We start from the raw sequence: 12,372 nt of genomic DNA on the forward strand, positions 1-12,372 counted from the left end.
ATGGACTGCGGCAAAGCCTCGCTGCTGCCTGACTGGCTGCATGCAGGCGCTGCGGCAACGGCCGAAAAATGCCAAGTTGCAGCAACCGTGACGAGATCCGACTCCTGGTTGGGGGCTCCCACTGCTCCACCCTCTGCGAACGGCTGGAAGTCACCCCCCATGTACTGCAGTACTGCAGTGTCGCCTTCGTACCGCTGTGAGCAGCTCTCGTGCTGCGGATCTCCAGCCAGTAGGTGTGGAGAATGCTGCTGCCTCTCCGGCTTGCAGCTGAGGTGCACCGACACCCCGGCTCTGCAGCTCGGCGCGTCCTGCTCAGCAGACGACAACTCCTCGGCAAATCCTGCTTCGCAATCGATCAGCAGGCAGAAAGAAGAGGGCGGAGCTGCGCGTGCAGGCCGGCGAGTCCACCCTGCCGCTCCGCAAGCCGAAGTCGGAGCAGCTGCTGCGGCAGCAACGGTGAGTGAAGCCGACCACAGCAGCTGCAGTGCTGCAGCAGATCAAACGCCAAGGGGCCTCCTACCCGCCGACTCCGAAATCGGCACAAGTAAAGCGGCAGCAGCTGCTGGCCACGTAGCGCCATCCCCCTCGACCCCACAGACCCTTAGCGGGCGTGAGGCTGCTCCAGCAGTCGCAGAGCCTAAACAAGAAGCAGCAGCAGCACCCGCAGCTTCCGCTGCAGCAGACGCCGCAGCTCCACAAGCAGCTGCAGCGGAGGAAGATGCGGAAGGATGGATTGCTGTGAAGCCACGGCGTCAACGCCGTTGGGCCGACGTGCCCCTATCCGATGACGAAGACGATGGCATCGTAAGCAGCAACCTCGAGGCTTTCCTTCAAAGTCGGAGTCTTGTTATCGCAACTGCATGCGGATGCGGTTTGTTGCTTACCTGGGTGTATGCCTGCTCTCTGCGTCTGGGTGTATGCCTTCTCTCTGCGTCTGGCTGTATGCCTGCTCTCTGCGTCTGGCTGTATGCCTGCTCTCTGCGTCTGGGTGTATGCCTTCTCTCTGCGTCTGGCTGTATGCCTGCTCTCTGCGTCTGGGTGTATGCCTGCTCTCTGCGTCTGGGTGTATGCCTGCTCTCTGCGTCTGGGTGTATGCCTTCTCTCTGCGTCTGGCTGTATGCCTTCTCTCTGCGTCTGGCTGTATGCCTGCTCTCTGCGTCTGGGTGTATGCCTTCTCTCTGCGTCTGGGTGTATGCCTGCTCTCTGCGTCTGGGTGTATGCCTTCTCTCTGCGTCTGGGTGTATGCCTGCTCTCTGCGTCTGGCTGTATGCCTTCTCTCTGCGTCTGGCTGTATGCCTTCTCTCTGCGTCTGGCTGTATGCCTTCTCTCTGCGTCTGGGTGTATGCCTGCTCTCTGCGTCTGGGTGTATGCCTTCTCTCTGCGTCTGGGTGTATGCCTTCTCTCTGCGTCTGGCTGTATGCCTTCTCTCTGCAGCCTCGGTATCACAGAAGACTCCCTACGGCGATGTCTAGCGCCACAGCACAGCAACAGCAGCAGCGCTGCAGCCCTCCTTCACTTGCCCGGCAGCGCAGGGTTGCCTGCGGCTATGGAGAGCGAGGCGCAACAGCTGCACCTCGACGTTATCCGCAGCAAAGCACCACCACATGCGTCTTCAGTGCTGCTGTTCATGCGGGCCTGGTGAATCCGGCTAGGGATAGCTGCATCCTGCCCACCGACCAGCAGCAGCAGGAGCAGTTCTTGCGGGCAGACAGCAAGAGCTTTAAGGCGGCGCCTTCTTCCAGCAAAAGTTCGGCCCCTTGTGCTGCCAACTGCCGCAGCTGGTACCTCTGGTGAGTTGTTTTCGGCCCCACACGCCGCAGCAGCGCAGCGCCAGCAGCAGCAGCGGCACCGGGCACGAGCAGAATTGAGGGGTGTGTGGCTCTCCTGCGCGAAAACTGGGGACTGCTGTCTCCTCAGGCACGACCCCATTGGATCAGAAGCGAGCGTCGCCAGTCGAGGCAACGGCGGCAACAGCAAGGGACGCCTCCAGGAGGAGTATGAGAGGGGCCTCGTGCAGATCGGTGAGCCTCTTGCTGGCCGTTCTGGAGGCGCTCCGCGTGCTGTTCACGGAGCTGCGTCTGCTGCTCCTGACTGGCAGCTGCAAAAGCGGGAGCGCTGGCAACATGATGGCTTGTCGCTTCTTTGTGTGTGCCGGGGTGTCTCCGCGGTTTGTTTCAGGCCGAGCGGCCTCGATGAGGGGTTTGTTGCAGTTGTGGGGCCTCCTGTCGCACAGAGCTCTAGGGCCCCCCGTAAATGTAGCCGTCTGTGTGGGAGGCTGCTCCCCTCTGTGGGAGGATCCGGTGAATAGACGAGGCGGCCACTTCGCTGTTCGTAATATCGCGGGTCGGACTCAAGCCGTGGTGAGGCTCGTGCACTTTCCTTAGGCTGTGTGCTGTCTAGGAGCTGCCCTCAGGCTCCCAGTATTTTTGTTTCCGCTGTGGCTTAGCTGGTGCTGCCGCTGGGCGCGCATGCCGCTGTCTTGCGCGCCCACAAGGCTGCACGCAGCGCACGTAGAGTCCAACCTGCGTGTCATGGGCAGCGAAGGCGGTCGAAGGGCGGATAGAAATGACTGAGCAGAGGAAGGGCCGAGGGCGAGCGGCGGTGTAGCCGAGTCTCAGCAGGCGCAAGAACCCGCGTGGGTAAATGGGAGAAGGCGGGTTTGCGAAGGACAGAAACGGATCCGCGCGAAACTCGCACTCTTGTGACTGCGCTGTTTTTCCAGGAGTTGTTTAAACTCTTGCTGCGTAGCTTGGACCAGCAGCAGCCGCAGCGAGGAAGGCGCCCCGTGGGTGCTCTTCTTTCCACGCTTACTGGGGTTGTCCTCTGTCTCCGAACTAACGACAGAGGTCACAAAGTTGAGGTGAGTTCACCGCGGGCGCAAGAAACTGTGGTGAAAGTAGCTCGGGCAGGAGCGAACGCTGTTTTGGCAGGTTAAGGGCTGGGAGATCGTCTCGGGGAGTATGGCTGTAAGAGCTTCTTTTCGCGCGCCGATCGATTGCTGCCGTTGCGACAAGAACCTAATAAAGGCCGGAACTCGTGGCCGCTGCTGCTGCAAGCCGCATTGGAGATGTCGCATGCTGTTGGAGGTCGTTCTGCGTAGGTTTGGGTTGGCTCAACTAACCCCCACACGCTGCGACAGCAGGAGGCGCAACTACGAGAGCTCCTCAATTCAGGCACTTCAGTATCCCACCGCCTGGACATGGGGTTTCTCTCGCACGAGGTTTGCTTGTGCAAAAATCAAAGGAAGGTAGGCGAGTCTCAGATAGATGTCGGGGGAGACGAAATGCAGCTCCCCAGAACTTGTTAGGGCCCATGGAGGACCGAAAATGGAGGCAGAAAGGAGAGGAGAGCGATGTGCATTAGGAAGATATTTGCAATTCAGTCGCGAGAAAAGGGCGCTCGCGCTTAGGGCGTCGGAACCAGATTAGTCTGCACCTAAGAAAGCTGACCCTGGTCGACACCATGGTAAAGCTCACAGCTGCGTGCGCTAGGGAGCCTTTGGAGCCAAAGAGTAAGGCGGTTAGCCTTTCGAAGCCAACTCGACACTGCTGTGTGCTTGCGTATGTGCGTGCTGCCGCAGCTGCGTCTCAAACCTAGCCGAAGAGAGCCGGAAGCGCCTGTAGTATTGGCTGCGCAGGGGACCCTCTCACAGCAGCAGCAGGAAGAGCAGCAGCAGCCGATAAAACAGCAGGAGCAACAGACCAAGTGCCCCTCGCTAAACCGCCAACAACAGAAAGAGCAGCGTAATTTTGTTCTACCCCCTTTCTCGCATGATGGCACCCCAGAAGCAATGCCCTCTCGCTGTTGCTCGAAGGCAGACGCGGGAACCCGCGCCTCTCCGGATGGGCTGCCCTCCACGAGTGGGAGTGTCAGCACAGATACTGGGAGTTCACACTGCAGCAGCAGCAGGGAAGGCTTCTGCGACAAAACGAATGACACGGTAATAAACCTCTCTGACAACACAGGTCTCACCCACCCAAGTTACAAGAGCGTAATCCTGATGGGGAGCAGTAGTGGAGATCAGCTGCAGAGCTGTTCTGCTCGGGCACCTAGCGGTGCTTGTGAGCCTCTCACCTGCGCTGACGGCGCCAGCTCGGTAGCGAATCAGGTGGAAGAAGGGAGGAGAACTGAAGCTGAGAATACAAAGGATGGTCTGTCTCGATCCTGCCGGCAGCATGTGCGTCAGCAGCAGCATGTGCGTCAGCAACAGATTCGTTCTAGTAGCAACAGCACCACATCTCTGGCAGCGGCTCCAAGTGCTCAGGGTACTGCTGCTGTGGAGAACTCTGCCGTTCTACTTTTTCCACATAGTGCTCGAGAGGGTTTGTGTGTCTCGGACGGAGTAGTGGCCGCAGCCGCTGCCGGTGATGCTGCTGCTGCAGCAAGTGGACCGAAAGGTAATGCAGCTCAGGGGAAAAGGCTGGGGAGGCAGAAACAACAGAGGAGACCGTGCGAAATGGAACCGAGAACTGGGGGACTGTTCCCGGAGCAGCGACTGCTACAGCATCTTTATGCTTTTGACGCGCGGGAGTTACCCGATTATTTCTCGATGCAGCAGGCTGCCTATCAGGGCCGAGTCGCTATGTACGAAAGCTATGCTGCATGTGCCTCCGCCGCCATCACATCTGAATACGCCGCTGCTACAGTGCAGCAGCAGCAGCAAGGAGAATGCACAACGTGGGACTTCCCGCCCTTGAAATCCTCCGTCGGCACCCGCGTGCACGGCCAGAAGCAGCATCACAGGCAGTTTCAGCTGGACCAGCCGTGTGCGAGCGGGTACGAGACAAGGAGCAGCAGCAGCAGTACAACCTGCAGCACGAGCAGTACGATCTGCAGCACAAGCAGTACAACCTGCAGTAACAGCAGTGCGCCGGCGGTCGAGGGTACAGTAGCGCAGAAGCGTACCAAGCAGTTTGCATTTAACCCTAATGCTCCAGGCTTTGTCATGCCTACCCGACCTACTACGAGCATACCACTGGCTTCAGGAAAAAACACGGCTGCGGAGGCTAGGAGGGACTGCACTGCTGCGACGCCTGCTGAGCTGTCGGAGCCTCTGCTACAGCCAGAAGGCGTAGCTGTAGCAAGCAGCAGTCCTCTTGCCACACTACCCACTGGAGAGGACGGGGTCAGGCTGCCAGTTCCTGCTGCAGCTTCCGAGGAACCGGGGTCGGTTTCAGGTGCATCAGCGGCTGCTGTCGCCGCACAGTGTATGGGCAGCTTGTTCGACGCAGACTTTGTGGATCCTCGCGACCCCTCATCTTTGCTGCTAATCACGCTGATGCTGACCCCTGCCCTCGACGATGCCAGCCCCCTTCATGTTCCGTTGCTACCTCTCTCCCTTCTGGAAGGGGAAGGCTCCAGTGCTGCTGCGGAAAACCCAGAGGCGCAGTGCGTGGAAACGGACTCCCGACTCAGCCTGACTCTCGACTATGAAGAGCTCACGCAGACTCTCTCTCTTGACATTGTGCAGAACTAAGCAACGCACCGCCTCTTCTCCGCGAACCACCCCCCCTCCATCCACAGTCCCTGGCAGTCCACAAAAATTGCCAAGGGACCAATCGAGGGATGGCCTCTCAACGCCAGTCTGAACTCAGTAGATGGGAACGCATTGCTGCAATTGTGCAGCAGCAGCAAGCAGCGTTACTGTTGCTGCAACCAAGGGCGGCGATGCCCAACCAGTGCTCTCTTGAGGCCCCCTTCCCCGCCGATATTCTATCCCTTTTTTCAGTCCGTCCATTAAACGTATGCATACGCCAGAGGCTGGAGCCTCTCCCACACTGTTCTGCTGTTGCTCTCGGTCCAAGTGGCAGCAGCAACACCAGCGGTGCTTAGGACAGGTCGTGATAACGAAAGCCCATGTGGCGTCTTTCTGAAGGCCCTCCATAACTTCGTCTCCAGCAGTAGTGCTCCACTGCCTAAGCTGTCAGCAATAGGTCCCTCGAATGAGTGGGTGGGTTGGTAGCAGCTGCAGCGGGTAAGGGAGCTCCTAAGCTACTCATGGGATGTCAGGGGCAGCGATTTGCCTGCATGCGCGTAGCAGATGGCAGGCCCGAGCTTTCAGTGGGACGCACGTCCTAGAGCCGTGGCATGTGTCGTGGAAGAGCAGCCTTTCCCTACTCTACCGACTAAGCAGCAGCCAATGAACATAGTGAACAAGCAGCCTTTGTTGACTGGGGACGCTGGTCTCGCCTCCTGTTTATCAGTTCAGCAACTGCGATTGGATGTGGGGCTGCCCACTGCGGCCTTTCATGCTTTGTTGGCGGCATCGCCTCATTAGGTATCCACAATCTAGGGGGGTTTGGCCTCGAATGTGCTCGCTCGTCGGATTTTCACGTGGAAACAAATTTTTTGCCAGTATGTGTTTACGGTGCTTTTGTCATACTTAGTGCAGTGCCAGTTAGCCAGTGTGGGATTTAATTTCAGGGAAGCACTGCACGCATCGCCCCTAAGCCTCTCGTGTCCGCTTTGATGAAGTCGTCTTCCGTCATGGGGTGGCACAGTCGCGCGGTAAGAACTCGCGAGACTATGCGCCGTACCCTTGACTTCGTCGCGGCCCTGTTGCCCGCAGCCGTCACATGGGAGCTGGACGGGTGGCTATATAGCAGCGAAGCGTTGCACATCTTAGATCGACGTTACCACTACACGCATGATAAGCAGCTCCCACTTTCGGCACAGCAAAGATGCGCGAACACGGGGGCGCTTGTAGCGTTCGTGTAGCGTTAGCAGAGTGACACCGCAGCAGCAGCAGCAGGTGAGATGAGCCAGGCTAACGGCAATGAAAAAGCAGAAATTAAGGGACATGCACTGCGAGACAACGAAGGAGCAGCAACTGGAGGCCGCCAAACGCCCATAGTGTATAAAGGCGCATACCGGCATCGGCCCCGGGCGGTCCATAATCAACAAAAACACAAGAAGCAGGGAACTGAAAGTGCAGGCAAACAGTATTCGCATGACTCATTAAGAGCAGAGCAGCAGCAACAGCAGCTCTTGCTTTTGCTGCTACCCCAGCAACCAAGTAACCGTGCGTGGATGTCGTAGCACTTTGGCATCAACTGCCCCACTAAGCACTGCGAGAAGCGCCGCATGTTCAGTTAGAAGGCCCGCTCAAAGGCGTGGCTGCTGCTCGGCCTTTCAAGAGTTTTGCAATGTCAAGCGACTCCACACTGCATCAGAAGCACACGGACCGCAGCACAGAAAGCACGTGATACTCTGCTGCCTCTTGCTGCAAGGTACTATGACAACCTGCACGCCTTCAGTTGTTGTTAGGGTCTGTTTATAGAGCGATGCTTCGAAGCGTCTAGGGTAGATGCGTGTACATGTGGAAAAAGCGTGTGGAGTCGAAGAGGGCAGGAGGGGGCGGCGTATAGAGGAGCGTCATACAAGCCTCCAGGTTGCTGCTGAGAAGGGCACGCTCATGATACTTCAGAATCCCCAGAACCAGCTGTAAAACGCAAGCACAACTGGGAAGAATTTGGCCGTGGGGGCAGCAGGAGAAAAGTATGTCAGCAGAAGAAGCTGCGCTGTCGCACTCAGGCTTCACTTCACCAGTCCTCTAAGCTGCCCTGTACAGTGTGATCATGAGCGGCTTTCATCAACTGTGCTGCAGGTGCATCGCTGCGACGTGCCTGATAGAGCCTCAAAGTAAGGTTGTCCGTTTCCTGAAGGATACGTTCTGCCTCGTTGCAGCTCGGCAGGAGAATGCCGTCCCACACCCTTACTGCCACGTGCACTGGCAGGGCACAAAGGAAGAGGGAAGCTAATAGAGGCAGGAGCACGAGAGTAGGCCTTAAAGAAATGCATGCACAGTACGCGGAGAGTGCAGGCAGGGCCATGGCAAACAGCCTCTGGAAACAACTGACCTCCTCCCTCAAAGAGCTGCAACAAACACCAAGACTCACGGCTGAAACAGACGCTTGCAGAGCTTCACACGGAAAAATGCAGAGTTCGCTGACGAATCGAACAAAGCGGCGTCACGAGGGTCGAGGTACGCATGCACCAAAATTGAGAAGGTGATGTTGCCATCGGGATGCTTAGAGGGAGAAGGAGTATGACAAGCAAATGCGCGTGCGAGGGGCTGACACCAGGAAGAGACAGAGAGACAGACAGAGAGACAAAGAGAGAGGCCGGCGATAACGCAAAGGAGGGAAAGGGGGGATAGAAAGACACACATACACACATACACATACACACACACGCGCTGCAGCAAACAGGGCAAAGCAAACAACAGGCCGAAAAGAAGAAACTTATTGTCTTACCGGCGTGCGAAGGGCCTGAAGAGGAGAACCCCGGAAAAGGGAGGCAGTCTGACGAGCCTAACGAGGAAACTGAATGTCTGGTGCATTCACACACGCAAACCAGCATGGCTTGGGAAAGGGGGAGTGCGAGAGGCAATGCAACCGTCAAGCTCAGCGTCGGCAAAAAACTTAAAGCCTTGCCCTTCCCGCTCCCGCCGAGCCTTAAGCGGCGTGGCAGGCGTGCCGCCCTTTCTGAGACAATTAATTTGGTCCTTGTGCTGCTAAAAAGTAGTGCGACCCTTGCGCCTCGATGATTGTGGCTGCCTGCTGCGTGGTGAGGGGCAAGGGCTGCAGAAATGCGCGGCTTCGTTCTGCACTTAGGGCATCAGCAGCAAGGCAACATCACACGATAAGGGAATTCTAACCTGGTAGGCGTCCAAGTAATACAGCATGACAGTGGCGACTCTCGCGAGGCTATCAAGAGATCCGCACTGCAGCATCACCTCAGCCACACAACACAGACGGGGAGCTTCCTGATACAATCAAGGAGGCCTAACCTTCTGCAGCTCCCTTCCTATTATGCAGCTCCCTTCCTATTATGCAGCTCCCTTCCTATTATGCAGCTCCCTTCCTATTATGCAGCTCCCTTCCTATTATGCAGCTCCCTTCCTATTATGCAGCTCCCTTCCTATTATGCAGCCTTCTTGCGGCGACCCCAGGAGTTGCCTGGAATCTACGCGTTGCCACACAGTGCCCCAGGGGAGAATTCTCGAGGCGCAATCTCTGACAGTGCTGTGCAGCACGCACATCCGGAAGAAGGAGGTACAGAGACTCCATCACAGCCTGCAGTCCCGCGGCAATGCTGTTGTTGAGTGCGCCGCTGGACGCACTGTGGGAGCTACAGCCTGCGCTCGCCAGAAGAGCCGCTTGCTCGTTCTCCGCAGCGGCTGGTGCTCCTGGTGGACTGCACGCTGCAGCCACAGCTTCCTGGCAACAGCTGCAGTGCGGCAGCTTCGGAGCAGACTCAGGATGACGGGAAGGGCCGCAAGAGGCTGCAGCTCCTCCGGAGGCGGCAAAGGGGCTGCATCTGCAACTGGCGAAGCAGCAGCAAGGGCAGCTGTGCCTTGCAGCTGCTTTCAGGTGTCCACTGAGCGCGTTGTCGCAGGCACGCGGAGAATGTAGGGCCATCAGCTGCGCTTCGCTGCACTCAGGCAGCACAAAGGACCCGTACTGTTGCGGCAGCTGCTGCAGCTGCGTGTACACCAGAGGCAGTCTCCGCCTCAGCCGCCGAAGAGAGGCCTTGGCTCTGGGATGGCCTGCCGTGGCTGAGGCTGCGTCGATGATCTTGCGAATGGCAGATCGCTCTCCCGCCGCTTGAGGGGACAGGTTCGCTCCGAGACGTGGCGCTTCTTCCTCTGCTGGTGCGATCGCGGCTGGAGCTGCCGAGGGAAGCGCCCCCTGCGAGCAGCAGGGAGCAGCGCGAAGACGGGGGCGGTCTCGAGACTCGTTCGTGTCTTTGTGAGAGGGCGTGAAGCATGCGCAGTCTGCGGAAACGTGAGCTGGAGACTCGGGGGGAAGAAGAGAAGGCTGCTGCGACTGTTGCTCCGAGGCATCGCGACGCCGCAGCACAGTGCATCCTCTGCAGTGTTCCTCCCGTGGCTGCTGCTCAGACCGCGTGTCAGGAGGCAAAGCCTTCAGAGCTGCGACGGGAGTGCCTCGCGGAAGCTCCACAGCTTCTGGGACTGAGGCGTCCAGGCTAAGGAGGGTAGCAGGCGCAGTGGCTGCTGCCAGGTGCGCTGAGAGTCGGCTGCTCTCTCGCGTGCTGTCGGCGGCTCCCAGTTTGCCGAGCGTGTGCTGCTGGCTTGGACAGCACGGGAGGCCTTTGCAGTCTTCGGGCAGACTGCTGCCCTTTGCAGGCGACGATCCGGAGGTGGAGTTTCTGTTGCCTCTGCGTTCTCCGGAAGGGCTGCACGGCGCGATCGTTCCCGCGAGCAGCCTGTCCGCGTTGTTTCTAGAGGCGCTGCTCTCGAGCTCGCTGCCCCCACGCTGAGGCATCGTTGCCGCGTGCTGGGGGCAGGTCGGTGCGTGGAAGGAAGCCGTGGAGCCTGCCGCGACTGCCAGCCCCGATAGATGCTGCTCTTCGGCAGGGACTGTTGCCTCAGGGTGTCGCAGTGGGGAGCGGGCTGCTGCTGGCTCTTCAGTTGCCAGACGCGCTGCGGCTTGAAGGAGCAAGAAGTCCTCTCGGCTGAAGATGCAGTACGGTTCCTCTAGAGAAGCGTCGGTGGGCTCTGCGCCCTGCGCACACCTGCAGCTGCGCAGGTGGTGCTCTGGAGTGCTCGTGCTGCTGGTGGAATTCGAATGGGTGCTCCCTGCGCAGGTTCCGCAGACTCTGCCCGTTTTCTCTCCAAAGTCGAAAGTCGAAGCGGCCGAGCTGCAGTGAGAGCTGCTCCGGCAAGCTAGAAGGAGACAGTGTGGCCACAGGAAGGGCCGGAGGCAAGGAGGCAGCCCCTCCGAGAACAAGACAGCCTGTAGAGAAGCGAACACGAGCGCGATCGCGAGAATGGTTACTCTGCATGCGTCTGCCTGCATCTCCTATGCAATGTCTTGCTACACACTGTCTGCGATTTTTTCGTTCTGCATTGCTGCCAGTGTGTGTCCCTACACCCCTCCTTTCTCTCCCCGCGCTGTATCTCGCAGCTTGTGCAGTTTCCGACACGGTTGTTCCTGCTAAAACGAGAGCTCACCAGCGAACTATTTCGGGAAAAACGACTGCCGCATCCAATTAGCCACAGGCTCTGAGAGCAGCGCACCGAAAGCCGAGCTAGCCCAGCCACAAGGCGCTGTCGAAAAGTGCCTGGTAAACGCCCTGGAGATGCTTTTCTCATGCCCAAAATCGGTATCAGCTGAGTAGTATCCTCCTCCTGCTGCTGCTGCTTCTGCTGCTGCTGCTTCTGCTGCTGCTGCTTCTGCTGCAGGCTCAAACCTAAAGAGGCCGCACCGAGTGGCCCTTGAAAAGCGTGCAGAATGAGAGCTTCTCCTGCGCTGTGTCTGTTTGCGTCGTCTCCTGCTCCCAATGTCGCATTTGCCCCTTCTGGCTGCGCAGGTGATTGTGCAGCCGAGCCTAGTAGGTCCCCTTGCCGGAGGTGCTGCACCTCCAAGCGCCTCGAGCAGTTTCTTCTCAAGACTCTCGCTGCATCCTCCTTCCACTCGGCCTTCGCCAGTCCCGGGCACTGCTGCAGCAGCAGCGCCAGGCCAGACGCCTGCACAGAGACACCGCAAGCCGCATTTGCAGACGCGGAGGGAGCTACAGCAAGGACCACCATGCGGCCGAAGAAGGCAAGAATCAGCGTCAGCACAAAAACGCAAGCGAAGTGGAGGAAGGATCGAAGAGACTGCAAGAGCAAAGGGCAGCGCACGCGCAGCAGGTGCAACAAGGAGGGAGACACAGACAGAGAGACAGAGGGGAGAGAGACAGAGGGGAGAGAGACAGAGAGAGAGAGACAGAGAGACAGAGAGAGAGAGAGAGACAGAGGGGAGAGAGAAGGAGAGAAAGAGAGAGAGAGACAGAGAGACAGAGACAGAGGGGAGAGAGACAGAGAGAGAGACAGAGGGGAGAGAGACAGAGAGAGAGAGACAGAGGGAGAGAGACAGAGAGAGAGAGACAGAAGGAGAGAGAGAGAGACAGAGAGAGAGAGGGAGAGAGAGAGAGACAGACAGACAGAGGGGAGAGAGACAGACAGACAGACACAGAGAGAGACAGAGAGAGAGAGAAAGAGAGAGAGAAAGAGAGAGAGAGAGAGACAGAGAGAGAGAGACAGAGGGAGAGAGACAGAGAGAGAGAGACAGAAGGAGAGAGAGAGAGACAGAGAGAGAGAGACAGAGAGAGAGAGACAGACAGACAGAGGGGAGAGAGACAGACAGACAGACACAGAGAGAGACAGAGAGAGACAGAGAGAGAGAGAGAAAGAGAGAGAGAGAGAGAGACAGACAGACAGACACAGAGAGAGAGACAGAGAGAGAGACAGAGAGAGAGAGAGAGAGAGAGAGAGAGAGAGAGAGAGAGAGAGAGAGAGAGAGAGAGAGAGAGAGAGAGAGAGAGAGAGAGAGAGAGAGAGAGAGAGAGAGAGAGAGAGAGAGA

At 58.1% G+C, this 12,372-nt stretch overlaps 2 protein-coding genes across 2 annotated transcripts; both read left to right on the forward strand.

Moving 5' to 3' along the window:
* LOC34624001 lies at positions 1 to 5,476 on the forward strand. Its single transcript, XM_026334633.1, has 9 exons — positions 1 to 456; positions 598 to 871; positions 1,559 to 1,781; positions 1,918 to 2,021; positions 2,179 to 2,360; positions 2,723 to 2,860; positions 3,101 to 3,247; positions 3,581 to 4,802; positions 4,893 to 5,476. Exons 1-9 carry the CDS (start codon positions 1 to 3, stop codon positions 5,474 to 5,476), a joined length of 3,330 nt encoding a protein of 1,109 aa, XP_026190418.1.
* A 5,782-nt stretch (positions 5,477 to 11,258) lies between these two features.
* On the forward strand, positions 11,259 to 12,364 carry LOC113146639 (zinc finger CCCH domain-containing protein 13-like; the record flags this gene model as incomplete). Its single annotated transcript, XM_026334634.1, has 3 exons — positions 11,259 to 11,543; positions 11,674 to 11,812; positions 11,847 to 12,364. Coding segments are annotated over exons 1-3 (942 nt in total), but the record flags the coding sequence as incomplete, so codon positions are not given.
* Positions 12,365 to 12,372: the final 8 nt, after the last annotated feature.

Source organism: Cyclospora cayetanensis, unplaced genomic scaffold (assembly GCF_002999335.1).
Source record: "Cyclospora cayetanensis isolate NF1_C8 unplaced genomic scaffold, CcayRef3 CcayRef3_contig_46, whole genome shotgun sequence".
NCBI lineage: Eukaryota > Apicomplexa > Conoidasida > Eucoccidiorida > Eimeriidae > Cyclospora > Cyclospora cayetanensis.

Coding starts and splice junctions, on each gene's coding strand:
- LOC34624001 (XM_026334633.1), top strand. CDS start 1: ATGGACTGCGGCAAAGCCTCGCTGCTGCCTGACTGGCTGCATGCAGGC. Junction 872..1,558: donor CGCAACTGCATGCGGATGCG/GTTTGTTGCTTA, acceptor ATGGAGAGCGAG/GCGCAACAGCTGCACCTCGA. Junction 2,022..2,178: donor GAGGGGCCTCGTGCAGATCG/GTGAGCCTCTTG, acceptor GGTTTGTTTCAG/GCCGAGCGGCCTCGATGAGG.